Here is a 24,696-nt window from a genome sequence, read left to right as displayed (position 1 = left end):
GGGGACACTATAATAATTGCTTACACATATATAGCGCTTTTCTGGACACCCCACTTAAAGTGCTTTACAGCCTCCACCACCACCAATGTGCATTATACACCTAGATGATGCGACAGCAGCCATAGTGCGCCAGAACGCTCACCACACATCAGCTATCAGTGGGGAGGAGAGCAGAGTAATGAAACCAATTCATAGAGGGGGATTATTAGGAGGCCATGATTGGTAAGTGCCAATGGGAATTTTGGCCAGGACACCAGGGTTATACCCCTACTCTTTTCGAGAAATGTCCTGGGATTTTTAATGACCACAGAGAGTCAGGATGAGTTTTACGTCTCATCCGAAGGACGGCGCCTGTTTACAGTATAGTGTCCCCGTCACTATACTGGGGCATTAGGACCCACATGGACTGCAGGGTGAGCGCCCCCTACTGCCCCACTAACACCTCTTCCAGCAGCAGCCTTAGTTTTTCCCAGGAGGTCTCCCATCCAGGTACTGACCAGGCTCACACCTGCTGGGCTCCAGTGGGCTGCCAGTTGTGAGTTGCAGGGTGATATGGCTGCTGGCAATATTTACTATACCATAAAAAGGCCCCACCCTTCGGATGAGATGTAAAACTCAGGTCCTGCGTCTGCGGTCATTACAAGTCCCAGGGTGAAAAGAGTAGGGGTTGTTACCCCGACGTCCTGGCCAAAATTCACATTGGCTTAGTTTGGACTTGTGATATTATTGTGAAAACTGACCTTAGAACATCGATAATTTTTTAGACATAAAACACTGAGAAAATAGACTCACGTTTCTGGATTTTCTATGTGTTTTAATTGGCGCAAATATTGAAACTGTTCACTGGCGTGTGTAAATGAAAATATGCAGATTTTGCCACGTTTGCCCCACGCTGCTATTAAGTATAACCATGTTAAGCTATAACAGAGAACAGTCTAAAAGGAAACCAGAGCGATTGGAGACTATTAACTGGAGACGTGCATGGTCTTGCACGAAACAGGACACTGCTGAAGGTGTCGAGCACAGTTAATGAGCACCATTTAGACCACGGCACAGCAGGTGTAGAAAAGGCGATGAAAATGCCGTCGCTGTGTCTTTAACGACTGGAATTTATTTCCTTTTATACCCAGGATGCTTCACTCAGGATGTGAGAAGCTCACAACAGTCAAGATGGAGAGGATGCGGGCGCTGCTCGGGGGATACAGTATGCTGTTCCTGCTGGTGCTCTTGACAGATGCGGCACCGAGGCAGCTGGACAAGGTGAGGAGCGTCGGCTGTCTCCGGCGTCTTCTCGGCGGCGTGAAAACGTCCTGCTAGTTCGTCGTCTGGGACGTTTTCAAGAGGGGCTCTCGGTGCTTTGGAAGTACGATATTTGCGAAGCCTGGCTTGCCCCGTATTGCTCAATACTGAGATTTCCAGCTGATCACATGAGCCGAGCAAACTTGGGACGACGTTATTTTAATTTCTCGCCGTTGTCAGCCAGCGGTGAATCCGGGCCGTAATTAAAAGATGCGTCGACGGTGACGGAAACTCGGGAGCTTCCTTGTCAATAATCGGAATTAGCGCACCCATGTGTCTGCGGGTGTCACAGTTCATTTTGAGGTCTGTCATTTGTCACAGTGTGGATGCCTCCCACCTTTCAAGGAGGCGGGCGGATTCCCACCCCCTGGGTTCGCGTGTTTACCGTGCTGATGCCTCCTGCCTCCGTTTTGACAAAAAAAACAAGAGGGGGAAAAGGAGGTTTAACGGCCAATTTCACACTGCTGACGACCGGGATGACCATATCCTACCGACAGATAAACACTCAAGTTAACCCCAGAAGTTGTGACAGTGTCAGACTGTTATGAACACATTTCGCTTAGATCCCATCGTTGTATTTTACGTTTTTTTGCGATATGTTTTTGAATTCAAGATTTTTTGTTTCTTTGCTCCTCCTCTTTTAAAAACAAAATATTTACTTCACCTGCGTAAAAGTCAGCACGTCTTTCCTCCTTGTTGGTATGACCGAGGGCTGAGTCATCAGTGTTTTTTTCGATGTACCAAATTAACTTTTGGGCCGAAAAGTACTGACTACTGAGACTCACATTTGTGTTTCAGATGAGTGTCTTGGATGTTTGGCGTCTGTTGTGGGATAGCATGATAATTGGCACAAAGAGTTGAAATTGGGAAGGAGAAACTTTTAAATAGCAGAATCTCATGAATCCTCTTAAATCGAGTGGCATTATGTTCAAGTTCGTGTTTTTCTCTTGTTTCTCTTGAATTTGTAGGAGAATATATCGATCAATGTGACAACAGTGGGTGACACACAGGAGACAAAGGACTTGCAGGTATGGTGATTTTACAGTGAGACTTGTAACTTTTGTCTTTCCACTGCAAATTGAAATCTCTTTAAGAGTCTTTTTTTAACATACTCTTTTCCTCTTCTCTTCGAATTGATTGCGCTCAGGTTTACACTAATGTAATGTTTATCTGTCGGTTAGAATTTCTGTTAAACAACTCTGCGCTCTTTAGGAGCAAAGGTTTTGCAAAACAGAATAGGAGACAAACCAGATACATAGCCATTTTGTGTGGGATAGCAGAAAACGCCCTCTGTCAAGACAGAAACATGAATGCTGAGCAGAATCTGCATTCTCTGGTTGCCTTCATTTGCCCTTTAAGAGAGAGAGACTGCATTGTCTCCTAAGTATATTTGAGGAAAGGGTGGGAGTTCACTCACAATGTCTGTTGTGATAGAGGGAGTTATTTTTCTGTAAAGGAATCCGTTCCTCATTCCTCATCTCTGTTCCAGTGAAGCCAGGGATCTTTTGCTGCTTTCTTCTCAAACGGATTTCAGATTTCTGCCTTCAGACCCTCCCTGAAAGTAGACACAAAAGGTGTTTTTTTTGGCCGTTACATTTTGCAACATGATCTTACACCTTTTACACCTCATGACATTCTGCCTACCTCACCAGTACCCAGTTCTGGAAGCAGGGGCCATGAAGAAATATAATTCATTCTCATTCTAATTCGGAGATTGTTTAAATGACATCTGGCTGAATGTGCCCCTCATAAATCTTTCTTGTGTAGTAATTGCTGGAAGTATTCTCTTCTTCTTTGTTATTTCTCATACTTGGGACTTGTTGACATAAACGCAAATTCGTTATATTTGCAAGAGGGACTCTTTGGTTTGGTGGTAGTACGCTGACTGAATATGATGACTAACAGCCCCGTGTGTCTGATGTCAGTCAGTTCTCTCCTAACAAACCACTTTGGTTCTTAATATCCAATTTTACAGGGGTTGTGTTGTTCACCTGTAGTATTGTGTAGAAAATATTTCATTTCTGGGGGTACCCTTTTAGTAAAACAGCTCCTTTTCTATCAGATTAAGTCACTATATGACATCGGATTTTGTGGCTGAAGGCAACACAACTGTCATGTATTTGCTTTTAGATTAACTTTAACATCTCAGTCGTTGGAGATCAGTTCTACGTGAATGACGTTCCTGTCAGACTGTCAGGGGTCACAAGACTGAGCTGCCAGGCGTTGCTTTGTGAGTACTAGGCAATCTAATGTGAATCTTTATTCATGCATTTAATGATGAAAAGACCTCTTTCATCACAAGTCTGTAAAATAATGTTTAGCTTATTTTCTCTTATACCAGTCTGAAGAATTCATTCATATTTTATTCTACTTGGTTGGTTCGGTCTGCAATATTGTGTTCTCCAGCTGAAGGTAATCACGTTTATGTCAATTATGTTTTATTTGACCTCTTTCTGTGAGATGACTTATTGTTCAAAGTGTTTTCTAGATGTGTGAATAAATTCTTCAGCAAAGCTTGTTTTCCAATTATGTTTAGTTCTGAACTGAGATAAATGAAAATACTTTGAAAATGACACTATTTTCCTTTTCTGTATCTCCTCTGCTGACTAATCCCCCTTCTTTCTTTTGTCACTGGTAAGAAGATTCTGGGTCATAGGATCATTGTCTTTGAAATAATGCATTTAAAGTATTTTTATTTTTTCCCCCCACCTGGCTCAAAGAAACAATGTTTCATAAGGTGCAGTACGTAAATATACTCTGTTCAGAATTATAAAGAATAATGAGTTGGACAGTGGGTACCACAGAAGAATAGTTTATAAAGTATAGTAAACTAACGCAGAAAGCAATATACATAGAAATGTACATGTGCAGTAAAATAGGACTGGAACAGTGCAGCACTGCACAATAACCAGGAGTTGTAACACAGGAGCTGACTATAGGATCTGTGAGAGAAGTACAGTCTCATTTTGTGATTTCCAATAGAATAGACTGAATCTAATTAAGCCATAACCGATTCGTAGTTGGCATTAATTATTCTGAATGAGTTCTTTTCAGAATTCACAGTATGTGTTACTGATACAAGTGTTGGAAAAACACATTCATCATGGACAGAAAAGTCTTTTTTTTCTGATACAAGAATAGAAGATTAGGTTCCTCAATGTGTGCTTGATCTGTGCCGTCGCTGAAGTAATCCTGAAAATGAAAAGCGTAACGTGTTATCAATTGAGAAAGTGTTTTTTTTTTATTTGAAGGAACATGCCGAGATAGCTGGTGTGTTAGATCTTGCAGTAAAATGAAATTCAAACGCTGTCTTCCCTCCCTGTGAGCCGACAGTGAGTCTCGTGGCTCCGCAGGAAAATATCCGCTGGTGCTGATGTGTGAACATGTCTTTGTCTGCTTTGGTTCCAGTGGAAAATGGCAATCGGAGCAGCTCTGGTGTCTACGTGATGGCTGTGGTACGCGTGTTAGTGCGCCAGTGGCCTCTGGAGAGCGATCCCGTGGTGGAGCTCCTTGTCTTCAATGAAGAAGTGATTGAGGTGGAAGGGAGACAGGTAATTTCTGTTCCGCAACTCGGAAGGATGAGCCGTGGCAGATCCCTTGAAAGCTCTGCGTGTGCAGGGAGCCACGCTCGTCCTCCAAACCAAACCGCACGCCAGGCCCTTTTTTTCCCCCCGATCAGAAGTGAAAACGGCTTCCGGGATGCAAGCAAATGATCTTTTGCATTCATGAAATGGGGTGAGAGGAGTGAGTAAAACGTCTTTCCATTTGTCTGTGGGTCTGTAAAAAGCCAATCATCCACCGCCAAGCCAGGAGTGACAGCCTTTTATGTTAGTTGGTTTACTTTCGTGAAGAGCGTGGGAGGACATAAATAGTACTGGTGACAAGGGGCAACCACTCCAAATTTCCTTTCTCCAGCCCTCTCGAAAGGGAATGCCAAGGCAGAATGTCATGTTGTGGAACATTTGAGGGTATTTGCTTGATTTGTATTATCACTTTCTATATTATTGCAATGTTATTTACTCATATTCTTTTTATTTATTACATTGTTCACTATTATATTGTGTCTAATTCCAAAATATACCTGGCCTAGAGAAATTTTGTGCCCACTGATTACATTGTTTCTTTTTTAGGTACAACAGCCAAACATGTATGAGGTGAATATATTGATGAACAAAAACTTTCAGAGACTGAAGCAATCGTCCTATTCCTTCCCTATGATGGAAAGCATGCTGTTCAGCATTCCGAGAGACAACGACATCGTCGTCACAGATCCCAGCTTCCCAGAAGAAGGTAGAAACAAGATTTCCTTGGGGGCACCAAATATTTAGCTCCTGGGTTCCGACTCGAACATCAGAGCATTTAGCCTCGCCGAGACGTAGATGGAAAACAAGCAGGAAAAACAAAGTGAAAGAACTCGGAAGGGTTTTAGGTCAGAGTGTTTGAAAGTGTGACTCAAGGATCCCTTGGAGGTTTGTGGGCACAAAGGGAGATAAGATCACTTTATTGGCCATATACAATATCTTGCATTAGGAATTTGTCCTTTTGCAGACCCCAGCTTGCTCTCCATGAGACACACAGACAGGAAGAGAAGCTGGGGATCAGAGCGCAGGGTCAGCCATTTATACGGCACTCCTGGAGCAGCTGGGGTGAAGGGCCTTGCTCAGGGATTCCTCTGCTGGCTATGAGATATGAACCAGCAACTTTCCAGCAACAGGCACAGATCCTTAGCCACAGAGCCACCGCTCTGCCCAAGATTTCTGCCCAGGTCCGGTAGTCGGTTTGTAGGCCTACACTAACACAGCTTTTATCTTTGGATTCATTAACATGCTGTTGAGCTTCTAATGCTGTATAAATAACACATAGATTTTTTGTTACAATCAGAGTTTTACTTTTGTTAATATTGGGTTCCTCCCCAAGAGGCCTTCTTGAAAAGCCCCTGCCAAGAACAATTTTCAAGTGTCTTGGTTTGCTCTTCCTTTTGTTTTTTTTTTCCAGTTTCGGCGGTCGACCGTGACCCTCTCCAGACCACCAGCCACTATCCTTTAAAACAGGCCGAGACCACAGTGGAGGAGACGGCCGCCCCGGGCAAGCTGCCCGAAACCCCTCTCCGCATGGACGCCGGCTCCGTCTACGATGAGGAAACTACAGCCGAGGAAGAGGGGCTCCCTGACAAGTTACTCCCTGAGACCCCCCTGCGATCGGAATCGCTGTCTTCTTACAACGTAAGAGGTTTGACACGGCTCTAGAGCAGACTGGATGGTCAGCCAGTTAAACCCAGTCCGCATCTTCTTGAGTAATGACCTGCGGTTTCTGAATTTGTACTGTATTTCACACCTGCTGTAAAACTCTGTTAAGATGCTCCTTTTAAAAGCACTATATAAAATAAGGTTTCTTCTTCTTCTTAATAGGAGATTCCTTCTTTTAGGATTTAGACAGTATCTCTGTACATAAAGCTCTATGCATCCAGGAAAACTCACCAACCTTTTCTGCTGTGTTTTTTGATATTACTGGCTATTACAGTGTATGATTATTTCCCCTCATCACTGAACAAGAAACAATGACATGATGACCATTTATGTTGTACAGATGTCTTTTTACCGAAGAAAACTCTACTGGAGGTGATTAGAAGAGTCAAACTATTGGTCCAGTTTGTTAAAGGAGATGTAATGGTATAAAATTGACGTTAAATGCTGTACATGTATCTTTCAGCAGATCTGATTTGTATATTTGGTAGCGGATGTAATAGGAATTATGCAGGAGTCTTAATTTTCAGTTAACAGCTTGTTTTTCCGTGCATGTTGGCAAAAAAAAATGTCCTCTCATTTAAGGCCATGTGCCAGTGGGTGGAGAAGCTGAGAGACAGACTTCGCCATTTCTGGAGCGAATCCCTCCCGCTGTTCTTCCTGGTGATGTGGGTTGTGGTGGTGGGAGTGGTGGGGTCGGCTGTGATCGTCAAGATCCTCGATTTCCTCTTCCCGTCCTGTGAGCACAAGTGAGTATGCACGGGGCAGCGGCCGGTCCCAGCAGCCTCTCGCCTGCTCCCTAAAACCCTTCCCAGACTAGAAATCTCACCATCTGGCCCTGCAGACTGCTAAAGCGTATTGAGAAGGAAATACAATTCCCGTTGATTTCTTTGGCTTGGTTGGAGACAGAAATCGGTCTCCCGTATGGCTGGTAACCAGGCAGCTCTCGTTTATGCCAGAAGGCCCAATGTTTGGCCAAACAGGCAGGACACATTGGTTCATGGGGAACAAATTAAATACAGTTTGGGTCAAAACACTTCACTTTGTCAAAGCTCTTTATATAAAATACTTCGTTCGTGAAATTTACAATGCTCCCTGACTGGACAAGCTGCCCCTAGTTCCTCCTCACTGGACCAGTCAGTTGCGTGCTCCTACAGTACTGAGGTTGCTGCGGTCATGGGCCTTTTCCTCCTGCCCTTCGGCTAAGGCGACTCAGCTGTTAGATGTCCTGCACGATCTCCTGATAACACGAGTACAAATCGGGTCAAAAAGCACAATTGGGGTGTCAAGAAAGTTGAAGGGTAGCAGCGGAAGACTCTGGCTACACCGCTGAATGTGTACAGATAATGGATTTGTCTCACAGTCATGGAGTCGCCGGCAATTTTGCCACTGTACCTAGCTCTGAGCGGACAGATGATACAACTGTAACTTGTACTTCACTATTTACTGTCCACTGTTCTGTAATGTACTCTCTATGTTGTGTGGGGTTGTCTGTTGTACTGAGACATCTGCTGTCCTGTGCTTTTCCTGAGAGAGGGGTGTGAATAAGAATGTACATAAGGCATCTAACTGCTAGACCTAGGATTATCTCGAAGAGTACAGTTGAAATTCAGAATAGTCAAATTACTTTGCTCTTCCTAGTTCAAGGGAGCTGTCTTTGTTTTTTATGTACCATCCATATCGGGCTGCTACAAAGAAATAGTATTCATCAAGACGATATTCTATAATATCCTGCATTTGTGTCATCTCAGGAATGCATAAGATTTTTGGTTTGATTATTCATTGGTTTAAAGTTGCTAAATATACGTACAAGAGTAGTCTTTCACTTGTTTGTTAAAAGTGTCTTATTTGCTGAAAACATGGGGTGAAACCGCATTTACTAAAGAGTTTACAGCCTGGATCTGGGCCAACGTTGTAAATGTCAGGGCCAATTTTTAGTCCCCGCTTGCCATATGATTTAGTTGGTAAAGTACTCTGGCGACTGGCACAGGGGTGAGCATTGCTGCTGGGTTCAGTTCCGGTCCGGGGAGGCTATCCGTGTGGAGTTTGTATGTTCACCCCGTGTTCGCATGGGTGTCCGATTTCCTCACATGGTCCAGAGGCATGCTGGTGGGTTAATGGGTTTCAGAGAAAATCAGCCCTGGCGTGAGTGTGACTGTGTCTGTCTGCATGGAGAGACTCTGGCCTCCCCTCCCATCCTGAATTGGAAGAATCGCTGACAAAAAGAACGGATGGATAGAGTACTCTAATGCAGCAGGTTATTGCCGAAGGAAACCTAGTGCTGTAACATTAGTTGGTATAACCGATTTAATTGTACAAACTCTGTAGGGCCAAAATAGACTGGAACAGTGAAAATGTACTGAAACACTTAGAGCATGTCAGGAAGTTTATGAAGGAGAACAAGATGTAACCCTTCAATGCTTCCCGGTGTGGCTGGAGGGCAGAGAGTGCACATTATTCATGGAAGCATTTGTGAACTCAGAAGAGTGCTAAAGGTCTTTCCAGGTATTAAAATGAAGTAATAGTCATTGACCAAGATGTAATTGCTTTTGTGATTACAAACATGGAAATAATAATTCTGCTATAAAGGCATGTAAAAATGGCAATTAAACCAGCTAATACATTTCAGAAACATACTGCGCATGACAACTCAAGGCATCATAATCCCAGTTTAGTTTAACATTCATAAATGTATCCTTCTATATCCAAAGACTGACCCATTGGACTGTGATCCACAATGACATGCCCGTCAGCGTTACTGCAGTGTTATATCTTTGCTCATGGAATTTGTATATTTCATGTGTACTAAAAGGAACAAGACTTGCACTGACTGCAGTTCAAGCACGTAAACTGCCTCCAGCGTGGCTCAGCTGTTAAAGGCGGTGGCCTGATCGCCGGTTGAGCTCGGCGCTGACCGAGCCTGAGCCGGGTCACGTCACTAACCACCTCACCGTGACTGGGGTTCTGCAGAGGCTCGGAGCAGCCCGTCGAGTACACGTTGAAATTATACTTGGAAAAACGTGTTACCGAAATGTCAAAGTTGTTAACAGTAGTGTAGGTTTACTTTTCCTTAGTATTGAAAGCTGAATGAACCACAATTCCTTTGAGAATGCACTTTTTTTTTCCTGTGGAAGTGGACTTAGGACTTACTGTAGACGCATGTCTCTCCTCTATCTGGTGCTAAACCTCTGCCACGGGGCCGTGATTGTTCAAAAAGAGAGACGTCTTCCTCTCTTTCCCCTGTGCAGTCACCAAGGTCATAGTTTCACATAATTGGCAATTCTAAAACTCCTGACTTACTGCAATCTTTCCTCTCTTTAAGGGGGATTTTCAGACTTGATCCCGTCACACTGATGCCAGAAGAGGAAAAACATTCCCTTTTGGAACACATGGAGGAGACGAAAACACCAGAAGAGCTGAAGAATCCATGAGCCGCACTTGCTCGTTGCTGTACTACATTTCAGACTCGGTCAACGGAGCTGGATGGTTTGCTTCAGCAGTGAAACAGACAATCCTTCACTCTACACAGCCCTTTCATAAATGATTGAGTGATGTGTTTTCTTTCTCCCTGAATTTTATTTTCAAAATCTAGTCATTCAGAATTTTTATGTGACAGTGATCACCCGAGTCCAAACTAGAAATTTTTAATATTAATTTAACACTTTGAATGTACCTCCATGCCACGCTACATCTGGTGAGAAAAGACCTTGAAACAAAACATCTTTAGCGAGACTGTACATTTCTACTGCTTGGTGGTCCATCAGTGTGTGTATAGTCTCCTGCATTGCACTCAGTCTTGAACAGATTAATTAGAAATGCTGTCCTTTGCACAGAAACTCATTATGATGGACCCTGCACACTTTTGTGTAATCATTTTAGTTAACCACAGAAGGCTGTAAAAGCTTTTGAGTATTTAACAAGATCAGAGAATAGTTAAAACTGTTCAAACTAAGCAAGCAAAACAAAATGTTAAAGTATGTGTTCACAAAAGCAACGTGGATAACGCAATAAGATGTCTCGAGTTAGTTCACTCACAATATAACCACAACTGATTTTTAGCTTGATTTCCTAAATGTTTGGGCTCACGGGTCCTTTATTGCTGACTTTTTCTGCACAGTGTATTTTGAAACTCCTTGATAAAAAGTAATCATAAAGGTCTGGTACCATATATATGTCTGTTGATGTCTAATACACAAAAACGACAGTGCTACAGTGTTAAGCATTAAATAGCGGTATATGGAAAAAAAGCAACAGTAGCACATGGAAGAAAGCAGTTTTGGGACAATTTCCCCATACGTGCATTTGTATTTCCGCTGCTACAGCGAGACCGTTCAAGTGAATGAAAATGTTTTTTTTTGTACAATTGTCTTTCCAAAGGGTATGTAGTTATGAATGCATTTTAAAGCTGCTAACATCACAATCAAGAACTGATCCTCGAGTTGAAGGTGCTTTGTGGCATGAGAGCAGCATGTTGTAATGCTGAGAAACACCACGATGGGAACCACATTCTGTTAGCGTTTGCTTCCCTGAACATAAATTATCGTCCACCATCATACAGTATGGGCAGCTTGTGCCAGTATTGCTGTAGTTAACATATGATGCACTTACTGCTGCTTATTGTGCCTTCTTGTTTTTCCATTACTTTCTTTTGTATGTACGATGCTAAAAGCATGGAAGCATGGTGTAGGTTTACTCCCGATTTTCCATCAAACCTTCCCCCTTCCTTCATGACGTCATGTTGAACGCGTACTCAATGAAATAAACTTCTTACTGAAACCGTCCAGATTATCTCAGCAGCGTACATTTACCTTTAGTACACACATCGTTGTTGAAGTGGAACTGCAACACTTGTTTTTGCATTTCAAACAATGAAACTACCACGTACACGGCAAGGAGTACAACCTCCAATTAACATCACCACAGAGATGAAGTTTCATTGTAGCACCATATTGCTGTCATTGTCCGAGATTCAGAACCAGGCAACAAAGCGCCTGATGACGCAAAAGCGGCCCTTGCACTGTAAACATGCTTTAGACCAAGCCAATTTTGGAACTACTAGATTTTAAATATTTTCGTGAAACCAACACATACAAGGCCAGATGTTGTTTAGATACTCATCTTAATACTACAAAAAAGAGCAACCTGCCAGCCAACTAAAATACTCATTTATTTTCAGGTTTTGCAAAAGTGCTCCATCATTGGTGGTTATTCATAGTAAATCACACCTAGAAGGAAAATTCTGTACTAATTTGCTCTTACAACACTGAATCTCATCAAGACACTTATTGATGGGACCAACATCTGTGCTCATGTTTATTACCCAGCTCTTGGTTAGCTGATGATCCTTTGGAAAAGGAAACGGTTTGACTTTCTGCTGATCTGATCCTTTGTTTTATGTGCAACCACTATGTTCTGAACAGCATTGTTTAAAATACACACACTGGTTCAAATAGACGAAAAAGGATTTACGTTGTAAGGAGACCATGTTTCTTGTTCTTGTGCAGTGAGTAGGGAGCAGGAAGGGCCACTTGTGTCACAATTCACACAACCTCTCGCTTTCATTGTGGCAAGACTAGCGGTTTCTTGTCTTCCATCAACATGGAGGCTATACAGTATTTTCACCAAGTTCACAATTTTGCACTTAATTCAGAATTTGTAGAATTTCACAAATCATTTGGATACCAAGCTTTCATACTCAAGCTGTAGTTCCCCTTTCAGTCTCAGTGGATGACGGTTCCTTTGACAGGATGCACTTTATTTCTTCCATTATCGAAGCAAACAATTTTCAAGAGCCACTACTGGCAGAGGATGTTGACATGGAGTAGAAACGTTACAGTAATCCAGTTGGATTCCTAGGGTATCCAAAGGGTAAAGGTACTTGCACTCTAGACAGCCTGGGGCCCGTGAGCAGGATTTCCCTTAGCAGCAATGCGTAACTGGCTCAGTGTAGCTTGGGGTGGGGTAGAGAGTAGCTGGCAAGGACTACTGGTTTCCTGTGAAACGGTGGCAGCTGGAGGCTTGTGCCAAGACTACTGAGGGACATGCTGCTTCTTGTAACTGGCACTAAACTTCCTCTCTATTCCTGCCATGCTTGCAATATGGCTCAGCGGGTGGACTACAGGCAGTTTTGTCCACTGCCTCATGCTCCCCACCAGAGAACGGTGGACTTTCCTGATTCAGACAGGTGTAAAGATTTTAACCATACCATCTCCTAGGCCTGAGCAGTGACACCCTGGCTACAGATCTGAGCCTGTAAAGTTGCTGGTTCATATCCCACGGCCAGCAGAGGAATCCTACTCCATTGGGCCCCTGAGCAAGGCCCTTAACCCCAACTCTGACCCCAAGCTTCTCTCCCTTTGTGTATGTCTCATGGAGAGCAAGCTGGGGTCTGCGAAAAGAAATTCCTAATGCAAGAAATTGTACATGGCCAATAAATTGATCTGATCTTATCTGTTCATACACAGCACCACCTGGTGGCTCAATGCCTTTAAGAATGTGCCGATATGAAAAAATCAGATTTAAGAAGTTTTGCTAATTATATGTTCATTTAAATGTAAAAGTTATTGCCAGTTCATGCAACTGAAATATCATTTAACAATGGTAGTAGCTGTGCAGTTAACAGTTGGAAGTAATAAATGCTGTATGTGACCAATGTGTGCAACACACATCTAACTTTATTGCAACAGTGTAACATTACTGTCCCAGAAAGGTTGACAAGGTAATCTTCAACAGGCACTTCGGCTAATATACACAAACACATGATCACCATTTGCGCAACGTACAGATGAATATTGCAACAAGTGCTAAAATTTTCCATACTTAAAGATCTCATTCATCTGAGGTATGTAACTCTGCTTTTCTTGTTCCACAGTCAGGAAATAATGTTTTTAGACCTACCCTGTGAAGTGCAAGAACTTAGTGTTTTTCAAAGTGCTCATCTTCATTTCGAAGCAAGAAATAATGAAGATGCTGATAACCTACAACAAAAATGAAAAAATAAGGAGTGTCTCATAAGCTCCCATCTCAAATATGATGCAAGTGCTAGAGGTTGATGTAATTTTATAGACAGTTCTACAACCTGACAGATAAAATGAATCATCCGATTTCAAATGCAGATAACTTTCTGAAAATGCAATGAACTGATCTTGAAGCAGTCGTGAAATATTAACTTCTAAAAGGACATCAACAGTTGACTGTAATGCCACCAATATTTCATGTTTTTCTACTTTTAAAAATGCAGACTCATTGGCTGCTCAAATTTCTGAGAATCAGAATGAGCTAGATGAGAGCCCAATCAAGGAATGACCTTATCCCATCAATCAGGCTGTAGTACAGAATCAAACATGAATATTAAATTGTTGCACTTAATTCATAATCAGGAACTTATGAATTATAATCTTAATTCATAATCATGGAACAACCCTAATATTCTGATTTGCACAGGTCACGTCAAATACCTGCTACACATTTCCCAGATGGAAAAAAAAAATCTTCGGTCAGGAACTGCACCTGTTTTCCCCTGAGCGTTAGGGAGGTTTTAAAACTAAGTTCTAAGGGGAAAAAAAAATGCCTTAACAGGAGCCAAATTCCGCAATCCACTTTTCGTATTTTTCCAGGTCTGCTGCGGACACAGACTTGGACACCTTTTTCAAAGCCGTCTCGAAATCTTCCATGGTGGTCGGCATGTGCATTTCGTCTCTGGAGATGTTGCGGATCTCCTCCGGCGTCAGGCCCTCAATGAGCCGGCGCATGGCCATCAGGGAGGCGTCTCTGGACAAAACCAAGGGGAAAAGAAAAAAGGAATTTATGCGCTGGCCTCCACCTGTTTATCTGCGAAGAAGATGCTTGAGCAGTAGTTAGGCGCCACAGCATTTCTGACAATTTTCCATTCATGAAATATTTAATTCCCCGACAGCCTTAACTACTGCTTTCAAGGGGAATGTCACTCAGCAGTTGAGACTCGTTTTCAAAAGCACCTTAAACATACCATAATTATGCACTCTTTCACAGTAGTTAGCTTATTTCTTTACAAAGTTCTCCGTGCTTAAAGCCAAAAGCACATCTGTCACTGTAGATACACAAAATCCAATAAACCTTCCCTGTATCCAGTAAATAGCTGTACCCCAAACCGAATTCAATATCTACTCAATAGACCAGAAAGGGTTTTTAAAGCCTTACCTGCATACATTGGTGATGTCAGCTCCAGAATAACCCTCCATTTGCTCTGCTATTTTCGCCATATCAACATCATTTGCTAGCTCCAGCTCTTTCAGGCTGATCTTTAGGAGCTCCTCTCTGCCTTTAGCTGGATTAAAAACATCACTAGTCACATAAAGCCACAGAAAAGGCAAGGACAATGTGTACTGAGCCAAGATTGGACTTATTGCGAGTTGTCATACCCAAATGTGAAACTAATGATGCACCATTCAAATTTTTAAAAACAACAAAAGCGTAGAGCACAGAAAAATATCAGTCAAGCCTTACATGTAATTTCTCGTATACTTAAGACGGGACTGTCTTCTCAGTCTTGGATCAGTCCAAGTATTTATCCCTATGCCTGAAGCGGACAGATGAAGTCACATATTTCCTGAAAACATTCTTTTCACTGATGCAATCATGTCTTCAAGCCTTGGGACTTAGTGGAGGACAAGCTCACTTACCTGAAGGTAAAGGAATGTAAATCCTCTTTTCTAGTCGTCGTCTCAGCGCCTCGTCTATGTCCCAGGGGAAGTTTGTGGCTGCCAAAACCATGACCATTTTTGACGGGTCTTCATTTTCTGAGGCCCCGCCCACACCTATTAGGAGGATATTAAAGTGACAGGCCTTTTCAAACACAAAATGAATATTTGCTTTCAAAAGCAAGATTAATTTTACTTGCATATAATTGTAAAAACGAACTTAATACACTCGTTTATCTGGGTGTAGTCCCTACAATATCTAGGATGGGCAAGGTAAGACTTGTTATATTCACAGCAAGGCTTTTTAAAAACACTTTAATTGCAAAGAAACACCACATTATACATCGCCACCCAGAGACAATGCTTCACTTCACATCAGTGTCTTTTTGTATCTGGGCAGCCAGTACAAACAGCTGAAGGAGAAACGACAAATTATCATACACTACAGACATGCAATCTCGATCACCAAATAGAGTATTAAAATGAAACGAAACTGTCTGAATGATGGGCAATATGTTTATCCTAGGAATTTAAGCTTCTAGTTGGTTGAAGGGCACCTGTGACTCCAGATGGTGTGTTCACTTCACGTTCACTTACAGTGCACACTGCTTTCCAGAAAGGCGTCTATGTTGGAAACATCGCTTAGGACAACAATCACCCCAGTTTTTGGGGTGCATGAAGGAGCATGAAGGCACGGACTTCCAGATTCAGAGACAGTTTCTTCCCACAAGCTGTCAGATTGCTGAACTCTGCCCCTACGACTGGCTCACGCTGATGTGTTTATTTTCTTACACTGCCTGTCTGGCTTTTTTTTAAAAGTCATGCGTTATTCAACTTCTTGTTTTTGGCGATTCCTTTAACGTACTGGTATAGGAGCGCACATGCAAATAAGCATCTCATCGCCCCTGTGCGCATGACAATGAGCCGGACTGACGTGTTCGCTGTGGGAACGGGCAGCTCTGTTTACCGTCCATCTGGACGAGCAGCTCTGCTTTCACCCTCCTGCTGGCCTCGTGCTCTTCCGACGTTCCCCGGCGGCTGCACATCGAGTCGATCTCGTCGATGAAGATGGTGGTGGGAGCGTAGAACCTGGCCTGGAAGCACAACAGACACCGCAGGGCCAGTTTGTACCCCGTCATACCGATTCACACCGGGCGGGTTCTCAGCATAGGATTCTGCTCGCTTTTTTAAGGGATTTAGGCGAGGACAATTACTTCTCAAAAAATACTTCCCTCCACGACGCAGTAAACCGCTAATCCGCTTATACCAGACGAAGACAAAAACTAAAAACAAAAATCTGAGCATTTCCGCAGCGACAGCTACAGTACAATGCAACATCCATACGTTTTCTAACTGCATCTTCCAAGTCAGGGTTGTAGGGGAGCCGGTGTCTATCCCAGCAAGCAACCTGCACGAGACGGGGTATATCTTGGACGGGACGCCAGCCCATCACGGGGCAGACAAACGCAGACATAGACACACTCACATCAGGCCCGTCTTCCCAGAAGCCTTTTGGACTGTTTAGACAGGGGGAGGAAACCGGAGCACCCGGAGGAAACCCACAGGAACACGGGGAGAACATGCAAACTCCACACAGACAGCACCCCAGGAACTGAACCCAGGGCCCCAGCGCTGCTCACCACTGCACTGCCATGCCGCTCTTAAATTGCGACAGACACTCTAGTTCAGCCAAAAACATGGGAGGTTTACCATCTCAAACAGGAGTCGTACTAATTTCTCAGATTCTCCTCTGTACTTGGAGGTGAGTGTTGATGAAGACACGTTGAAGAAGGTGGTTCTGCATTCCGTAGCCACGGCTTTGGCCAACAGCGTCTTTCCTGTGCCGGGGGGGCCCACCATCAGCACTCCCTGCACGGGAACAGACGGTTAGCAAACAGAGCGATCTCAATCCAGCTGGTGAACACGGGCGCGCTCCACACGCTACTGCAAAACACACAAAACCTTCTGGCACATCCAGGAAAAGGCCGAACACCTGCATGCAAAGCAAGGTTTACTGAAACGGCCACACCCTGGGAAAACTTCATAAATATTCCATAAGTACCTTCCAGGGCCTACGAATTCCCTTGAAGAACTCCGGCATCCACATAGGCAGTACGACAGCTTCCTTCAACAGTTTTTTGGCTTCTTCCAAGTCTGCAATGTCATCCCTGGAGATGGAAGATAAGATAATTACATGTGGGTTTTAAAAGGATACTACCCAACACCCAAGTATTTACTGGAAGACTCATCGCAGTCTTGTACATTCTGTACCTAACAAATTCAGGGTTTCACATAAGGAATTTGTGTCAAAATGCGCATCAGAAAAAGGTTACATGCTCTGTCAGTTCAAAGTTATACCGCACTGTCTCCGTCTTTCCACTGTTATTTGTTGCAAAACAAGTACGGCGTTGGCACATCCTGCGAGTTTCATCTCAAAATATCCAGCCATCATGACTGCCAAGTGCTGATCAACATCACCTGCTAGTGCAGCAGGTAAGTTGAGGAAGATGTATCTTACACAGGAAGCCAGGTGTTGTGAAAAGCATGAAAAGGTAAATGTGTAACAGGCATAGTATGTGACTTCCATTTTATTTATGTGCAATAATCTTTTCTTTTTTTGTTCTATTTTGATTTTATGTCTATTTGAAATGAACATTACTCGTTAAAACATATTACTGCTATTCACTACAATGCATATATGTGTTATACATTTACCTTAACTTTCTATGATTTATGTACATATTATCAGGTCACCAATGTCCAATTGCCCTTTGAGTTCATGAAAAATTTAATTTTTGTTTAGTGTTCAAAACACCATTGTTTCTGTAAAATCAGGAGGTAAGGTGCTTGTAATATAAAAACAGGAAAATGAATTGTGCCAAAATGAACTCCACAGAATTTCCTTGTTAAGCCACTAATGATACACTATGTCACAAAAAGAACTTTTTACTCACCATTTCACATTTGGGTTTTGAGAGATTATATCTCTTTCGAGGGCCTCTACAAGGTCTTTATCATATCCAGTTCCATCAAACTTCTTGACTTCAGTCTCTGAAACATCAGCAGATTTATTCTGTAATGCAAAAACCAACAATTACTGTACTTACTCCAGGGAATTAAGGGAGATCTGATCATTCTGAGAATCACAAACCAGAATAACAAGTCTAGTGTTATGGTTGTATGCTTATGACCATGCAAACGTTAGCAAATGGGATTAATTTGGTCTTATTTTGTCATGTTAGAATAACCCTAATCAACCAATTGTTTCAGATTTAATCTGTTTTTTTTACATCACACTCATGTACAGTATGCTTCACAAGAAGCAGATTTCAAACACAAAACTTGACCAATGATATACAGAACATATGAAGTTGAAAGAATGACATTCAGGGAGAACGTTCTTTTACAGTGGACATCTCAGAAAATTAAAACAGACACCTCTGATGGACATAGGAAGTTCACTACAATGCTTTGCTACTTCAAAATAAAAGGCTTATGGCACAGTGATGATTAGGATAAAACTGAAGTGTAGATAATTGAGAGTAAAAGTGCTATTAAATGGAATACATTTTGGGATGATATTTAAAAACCACTAAAGTGATTTTTTTTTCTTTTAGAACAAGTGTGCACTTTTCTACATTCAAAAACAGTTTTACAGAAAAGGCACGAAAATAAAGGCATGCATTAAACTGCACTTGCATACAAAATTCCACAATTGTTCTTACTTTATAAACATCTTTATAAACATGGCCACACCCCTGCAGAATTGAGATTTTGAATGAATGTTATTATTTTAAATCTGCTAGCTGGGATGCATTTTGGAAGCGTTTAAGAGTGCACAGAAAAGGGCAAACGGGCTGCCGTTAATAGCAGGGAAACATGCAGCACCTTGTCCTCCTTTGATCTGCCTGGCGCCTCTCTCTTGTCTTTGCTCCGGACCGGCTTGGCTCGGTCGCCGTTGGCTCCGCGGGCTACCTGCCGATGCTGAGCCCTGCCAGCCCCACTCAGCCGATTGTTGTGGTGGATTTTACCGTCCTTGTATGGAACAGGCTGCCGGCGGGCAGGGCAAGGCGATGACCTTCGGGGGACAGGAGGAGGAGACGTCAAACAGCACTCACAGGTTACAGAACCCTTAGCAAGCCGGCAAGTCTGTCCCGCACTGAACTCGAGGCACAAATATGCTTTTAAACAGGGTTTCCTAAAAATGCATGGGATTGGGAAGATTAAGACCTTTGTTCAATTCATTCAGCCAGCAGAAATATCACCCTGCAACTCACAATTGGCAGCCCCACTAGAGCCCAGCAGGTGTGAGGATGGTCAGTACCTGGATGGGAGACCTCCTGGGAAAGACTAAGGCTGCTGCAGGAAGAGGTGGTAATGGGGCCAGCAGGGGGTGCTCATCCTGAGGTCTGTGTGGGTCCTAATGCCTCAGTATAGTGACGGGGACACTATACTGTAAACACGCGCCGTCCTTCGGATGAGACGTAAAACCGAGGTCCTGACTCTCTGTGGTCATTAAAAATCCCAGGGTGTTTCTCGAAAAGAGTAGGGGTGTAACCCTGGCGTCCTGGCCAAATTTCCCCCTGGCGTGTACCAATCATGGCCTCCTAATATTCCCCATCTCTGAACTGGCTTTATCACTCTGCTCTCCTCCCCACTGAGAGCTGGTGTGTGGGCCCATCATCCAGGTGGGGCTGCACACTGGTGGAGGTGGAGGGGATCCCTATTACCTGTAAAGCGCTTTGAGTGGAGTGTCCAGAAAAGCACTATATAAGTTTAAGCAATTATTATTATTATACTAATAAGAGAACCCTCATTATTCTATACATCAGGATGGTTTAGAAACCGCAACTACGAACCACACGAATGGAAACTGATCTGAAGAGTGTTTTGTCTCTAGCTCATTCCCTGCTCTGCACTGTTTACTTAACTCCACCTTCCTTTGAGCCTCCATCTATTTTTTTTTAAATGGCAGCACAGATGTGTTCAAATTCAGGTTTAGCGTGGATATAATTCAATATTAGCAGGAATAATAAGAACATTTCTCAAGACTAGACTGATGCCTGGCAAACTACATTTAATTAGACATATACACTGCACTACATGCAGGTACCAAGAACATGTGGTACTGAGCCTGTAAGGTATTTAGAGTTCAGGTCGTCTCACTGTCTCCATCAAGAGAAGGGAAAAGGCACGACAGCTGCCAGTCTGATGGACACGTATCTAAACCAACACTTGCACCTACTGTCGTGGCTGGATATGTGACTGACGCAGCTCCGGGAGAAGTACCATGCTGAAGGCAATGACAGCGGGGTCTCACCTGGGATTAGAATCTACAGCCTTTCAGTGTGAAGTACAGAGCCCTGACCTCTGCTCCACTCTGCAACCCCTGAGTTATTCATCTATCCAAACATTAAACTCTATACAGAAAGGTTTGCCACTTGAGAAAAAAAAAAAGTTAAAATCATTGCAATGTATGATTGGGAAAACAGTGTTCAATTCCGGTCACCATGTAGAGGCTGGGAATACTGAAAAACCTTAAGAAGACTTTATAATTCACAGAGTAACTATGGTTTAGATTAGCTTCAAAAAAGCTAGGAGCCTTTTCTAAAAAATTTCCATACAGCAGCAGTTTTTAGCGACAGATAAGGATGAATTTATCTAACTGCTCATGTGGAACAAAGGAACACTGTACTCGTTCTTCCTCGAGTGCTGAAGTCTTCAGTGCAGTTTAAAAAAAGCTCTTTTCTATGATCACCTTCTGTTGTTCTGTTTGGAACGAGTGCCATGTGGAATGAGGACTTGACAGCAGCTCGTCTAAAAAATAAGATGATAATCCAGTGCAGAGTAGGTGCACCCCAAACACACAACTCCAGACAGGAGCTCACAGTGCAGTTAAGTGTAAGAGAAATGACCATTTTCAAAAACAGTTACACTTAGGCACACTCCTTGTTTAATCCTGCAAATTAAATCCCGACACAGATATGCTTCTTTATATTTGTTTTCATCTAAAACTCGACAACCAACTTATAAATCAAAGTCTTTTAGATCTTGGCTGCAGGAATACTGCACAACGCTTTACAAAAAAGCAGGCAGAGCAGTCTTCCATGACTGCTTGTGGGGGGAAAAAAAAAGACCTTTTCAGAACATGTCAAAACAATATATACTTTTAAGGCCATAATTACTTTAGACCTTTTAAGGTCCAAAGATCTGAAGGAAAAAGCAGTAAATCAGGACAGCTCCACACTATGAGTCTACCACTGCGCTAAGCCAGGTCATATGAATTAATCCAGGAGAATTTCCTTCAGACAACTGCCTTATTGTTCTCCTCATCTTTAACCACACAGTGAGGAGCTGACCATACAGCAGCTATGTTCAAAGCCCAATTTAGTTGGCGTTTATTCCAATAGCGTGAAAGTAAATTTCAGAATAATACTACCTCTATACCTATAGGTGCTGCACATCAAAAGAAACTTGCCCCTGCAGCAGATGATTAAAGTTAAGATCAGGGGATCCCTTTTGCAAGAGGTGTGCCAACAACTTTATTGAATTGAAAAGACTTTGCTAGAGTGACTCTGATGCCATCGAGGCCCGAGAGCAAAATCCAGGGCTTAAAGCAGCAAGCCGATCAATTACAGTAGTGGCACCAGCACGAGGGACTGAGGAATTGTTGGAACACAAAAACAGCAGACACAGGGCACTCCGGGATCAAGAGCCACCGATTAGATCAACCACGTCACCCTGAAATACACACTAAACCTGCACTCAAATACAAGATCTGAAACCCCAAGTCTTGCATGAGAAGTCAAGGGACGTCAAAAATGTCTTCCACTTCGGGGCACATACCTGCGCTCAACCTGAACAGGCCAGATGTCTCCGTCTTGACTTGGGGGTTTAGAGGGCGTGTTTTCCAACTGGAAGCTTTCCAGAGTGCTCACTATCTCCCGGACATGTTTATTTTCATCATTTATGTCCTGCCACACCTGTTAAGAGAGACACTCGGGACTTAACGGCATGTACTGCTTCTACAAGCTCCACTATTATACATTTTATCATTATCTTATTTCTTAGAACACAGCCATTGCCTAACGTTCTAGTCTATTTCAGACCAAAGTTACCATAAAACCGCTTCATGTACTAGTTTTAAGCATTGCACTGCTCTTACAAAACACACTCATAACACAAGGAAACTTTATTTCACTGCTTATTAATTGTATCCAAAGGTTAAAAGTTAACTGTAACAATTCATTCGCACTTTTAATAATGCAGTACTGCTGAAAGTTGTGAAACTACAGGCGCCTCAAAGAACCACCTATTCAATTACAGTACTGTAACCTTATGAGCAAATAGCCCTTCACTGCCAACATTTCTTAGGATTGCTTCCATACAGTGGACACCTGAACAGCGCCTGTCTTGCACTCCCCCATGTGAATTTAGGCAAATCTGCTTTGGACTCCAATAATCCCGAAACCAGCCCTTGATGCCTGCGATAAGCAATGGTTTTGAGTAAAGGTGACCAGACGTCCCTCTTTCCGAGACCTTAAATATCGGTCCGACCGGAATTGATAAAACTGTCCGGGATTTTGTTTTGCTCGTTACTCAGACTGTGTAAACAGACAATCGGCATACAGGTTTTCCTTCCTTCCATGTATTACCGGTAGATGTTTTGTACTTACAAAAACCATTTGATGGCCATGAGAAATAGTTGAACGTGTTTCATTATATTTCAAAATGTTTTGTTAAACTTGATCATTTTTGCAACCAATGAGGACGATGTATTCATTTTTTCCTTAGATGTTAAGACATTCGTTGGTTTTAAACAAGGCTGAATGTTTATTTTTCCTTGTTTGCCATTATGTAAGAGAAAGAGCACACCTGCAACTGTTTTTTTTAAAACTTACCAGGAAGTTTAATAAAAACTAGATGGAGCTTAAATTGATTTTGTAATCAGAAAGAACCATAAAGATTCATTACTTTGGAGGCATGTGTCGAGTGTAGATTATCCCCGCCCTCTTTTTAAAAACCGAAACATGGTCACCCTATTTTAAATAAACCTGAAACCTGAAACAGTGGTTACCTGTTGCCATTTGTGCTGCAAAGCGGCATCCTTGACTGCAAAAAGGTACTTCTTGATCTGCTCCAGCACGCCTTGGTAGCAGACCAGCGCGGAGCTGTAGTTCCCCAGCAGGGCGTACTCCCGGGCGAGCTTCACGTTCTCGCTGATTTCAAGCAGACTCATGCTGAACATCACCTACACGTGTGTGGGGGGGAGAGAGACCACACGCAGCGTCATCACCACCCGCCCCGTGTGCCAGACACTTGACTTGACTTGAACTTTATTGCCATATGTAACCCGGCCTCCGGAGCCGCTCGGTACCACCGCCCGGGCCAGGCGGACCCGGGCCGGGATCGGTCCCGGTTCCATCTCCACCTCGCCTCCAGACACGTGGGGAGGGACAGGCTGCAGCCCGTCACTAAAACTTCTGTTAAAAATGATCTTACGCCTCGACGACCATCCCTCAGACGGCTCTCAGCGACGGCGTCGAGCAGTGACAGAGATCATTAATAAAAAAAAACAAGCCGGAGGCTCGCTTATTGTTCGTCGCGACGATAAAACGAGGCCGGTACTAACACCCACAACCTAAACACGCACCCCGAGAGTGTGTTAACCTCCCGGACCAGTCTTAAAACAACTTCAGTGCTAACTCTTGCGGCTGGCGTGCCTAATAAAAATCAGCAGAGGACGACAAAGAAAGCGTCCTCACTGCCCCCCGACCCGCACCCGGCTCCTCTCCATGTTGTTGTTGCAGTTGCTGTTGTTGTTGTGAGGAAGCCCTAAAACACCCACCTGTTGCGGGAAGCAAGGAGAAGCGCAAGTACCATTAAAGCTGAACTGCAGACACTGTCGTCCCTGAAAACGACGGCGCCTCTCTCCCTGCAAGCTCAAGCCTGTCCGCCCATCCTGCGCCGCCGCAGCGCCTCGGGAGAGTTTGAAGTCAAACAGCAGGCGTCATTTCCTGGTGCGGCCGGACCTGCCGAGGGGTGTGTCCGGGACATTCAGCCATTTGAAAAGGAGAAAACTTTTTTTTTGGGGGGGGGGGGTGCGTTTGTCAGCTACATTTCACCTACGTTGCGGTGCACTCGGCGGCAGGAGGGCCTCATATCCAGCCACCCCGGGGGGTGTTTTTCCACCTGCAGTACTAGACGTTTGGGAGACTGTGCGCCGATGGCAGGGGCTGATGCTTTTTAAATAGTGCGGCTATGTTTAATGCGAATGTTAAATTAATTTTTATTTCGCGTTTGTAAAATGGTTTCTGTTTTTCCCATACACAGTAAAAAAACAAACAAACTATATCCAACCCAACATATTATGGGTGTACTCACTATACATAAACATAATACAGACATGAAGAAGGCTCCACGGCCGAAACGTTGTGTTTTCTTTCTTCTTTTTTTCAGCATGGAATAAACCTATT

The 24,696-nt window shown here is 43.3% G+C and overlaps 2 protein-coding genes across 3 annotated transcripts; one reads left to right on the top strand and one right to left on the bottom strand.

Moving 5' to 3' along the window:
* The first annotated feature begins 1,138 nt into the window (after window positions 1-1,138).
* On the top strand, window positions 1,139-11,323 carry ginm1 (glycoprotein integral membrane 1). The gene is made up of 8 exons (XM_006626244.3): window positions 1,139-1,260; window positions 2,268-2,327; window positions 3,430-3,529; window positions 4,708-4,850; window positions 5,430-5,589; window positions 6,295-6,521; window positions 7,128-7,291; window positions 9,865-11,323. The coding sequence occupies exons 1-8, from the start codon at window positions 1,171-1,173 to the stop codon at window positions 9,971-9,973; spliced, it is 1,053 nt and encodes a 350-aa protein (XP_006626307.3). The 5' UTR covers window positions 1,139-1,170; the 3' UTR covers window positions 9,974-11,323.
* A 1,875-nt stretch (window positions 11,324-13,198) lies between these two features.
* On the bottom strand, window positions 13,199-24,247 carry katna1 (katanin p60 (ATPase containing) subunit A 1). Of its 2 annotated transcripts, none has more exons than XM_069196155.1 (11): window positions 24,069-24,247; window positions 23,298-23,471; window positions 22,067-22,203; window positions 19,109-19,298; window positions 18,175-18,293; window positions 17,283-17,388; window positions 16,931-17,089; window positions 16,188-16,314; window positions 15,203-15,337; window positions 14,721-14,847; window positions 13,199-14,312 (listed from the first exon to the last, which is right to left on the bottom strand). In XM_069196155.1, exons 2-11 carry the CDS (start codon window positions 23,466-23,468, stop codon window positions 14,114-14,116), a joined length of 1,470 nt encoding a protein of 489 aa, XP_069052256.1. In that variant the 5' UTR covers window positions 23,469-23,471; window positions 24,069-24,247; the 3' UTR covers window positions 13,199-14,113. The 2 variants fall into 2 exon arrangements, with proteins under 2 accessions (XP_069052256.1, XP_069052255.1); XM_069196154.1 differs by having other exon boundaries at window positions 24,101-24,247.
* Between the last annotated feature and the right edge of the window lie 449 nt (window positions 24,248-24,696).

The sequence above is a fragment of the Lepisosteus oculatus genome, chromosome 2, assembly GCF_040954835.1.
Source record: "Lepisosteus oculatus isolate fLepOcu1 chromosome 2, fLepOcu1.hap2, whole genome shotgun sequence".
Classification (NCBI taxonomy): Eukaryota; Metazoa; Chordata; class Actinopteri; order Semionotiformes; family Lepisosteidae; genus Lepisosteus; species Lepisosteus oculatus.
The sequence above is the reverse complement of the archived record's forward strand: the minus strand, read 5'-3'. Positions and strand labels throughout refer to the sequence as shown.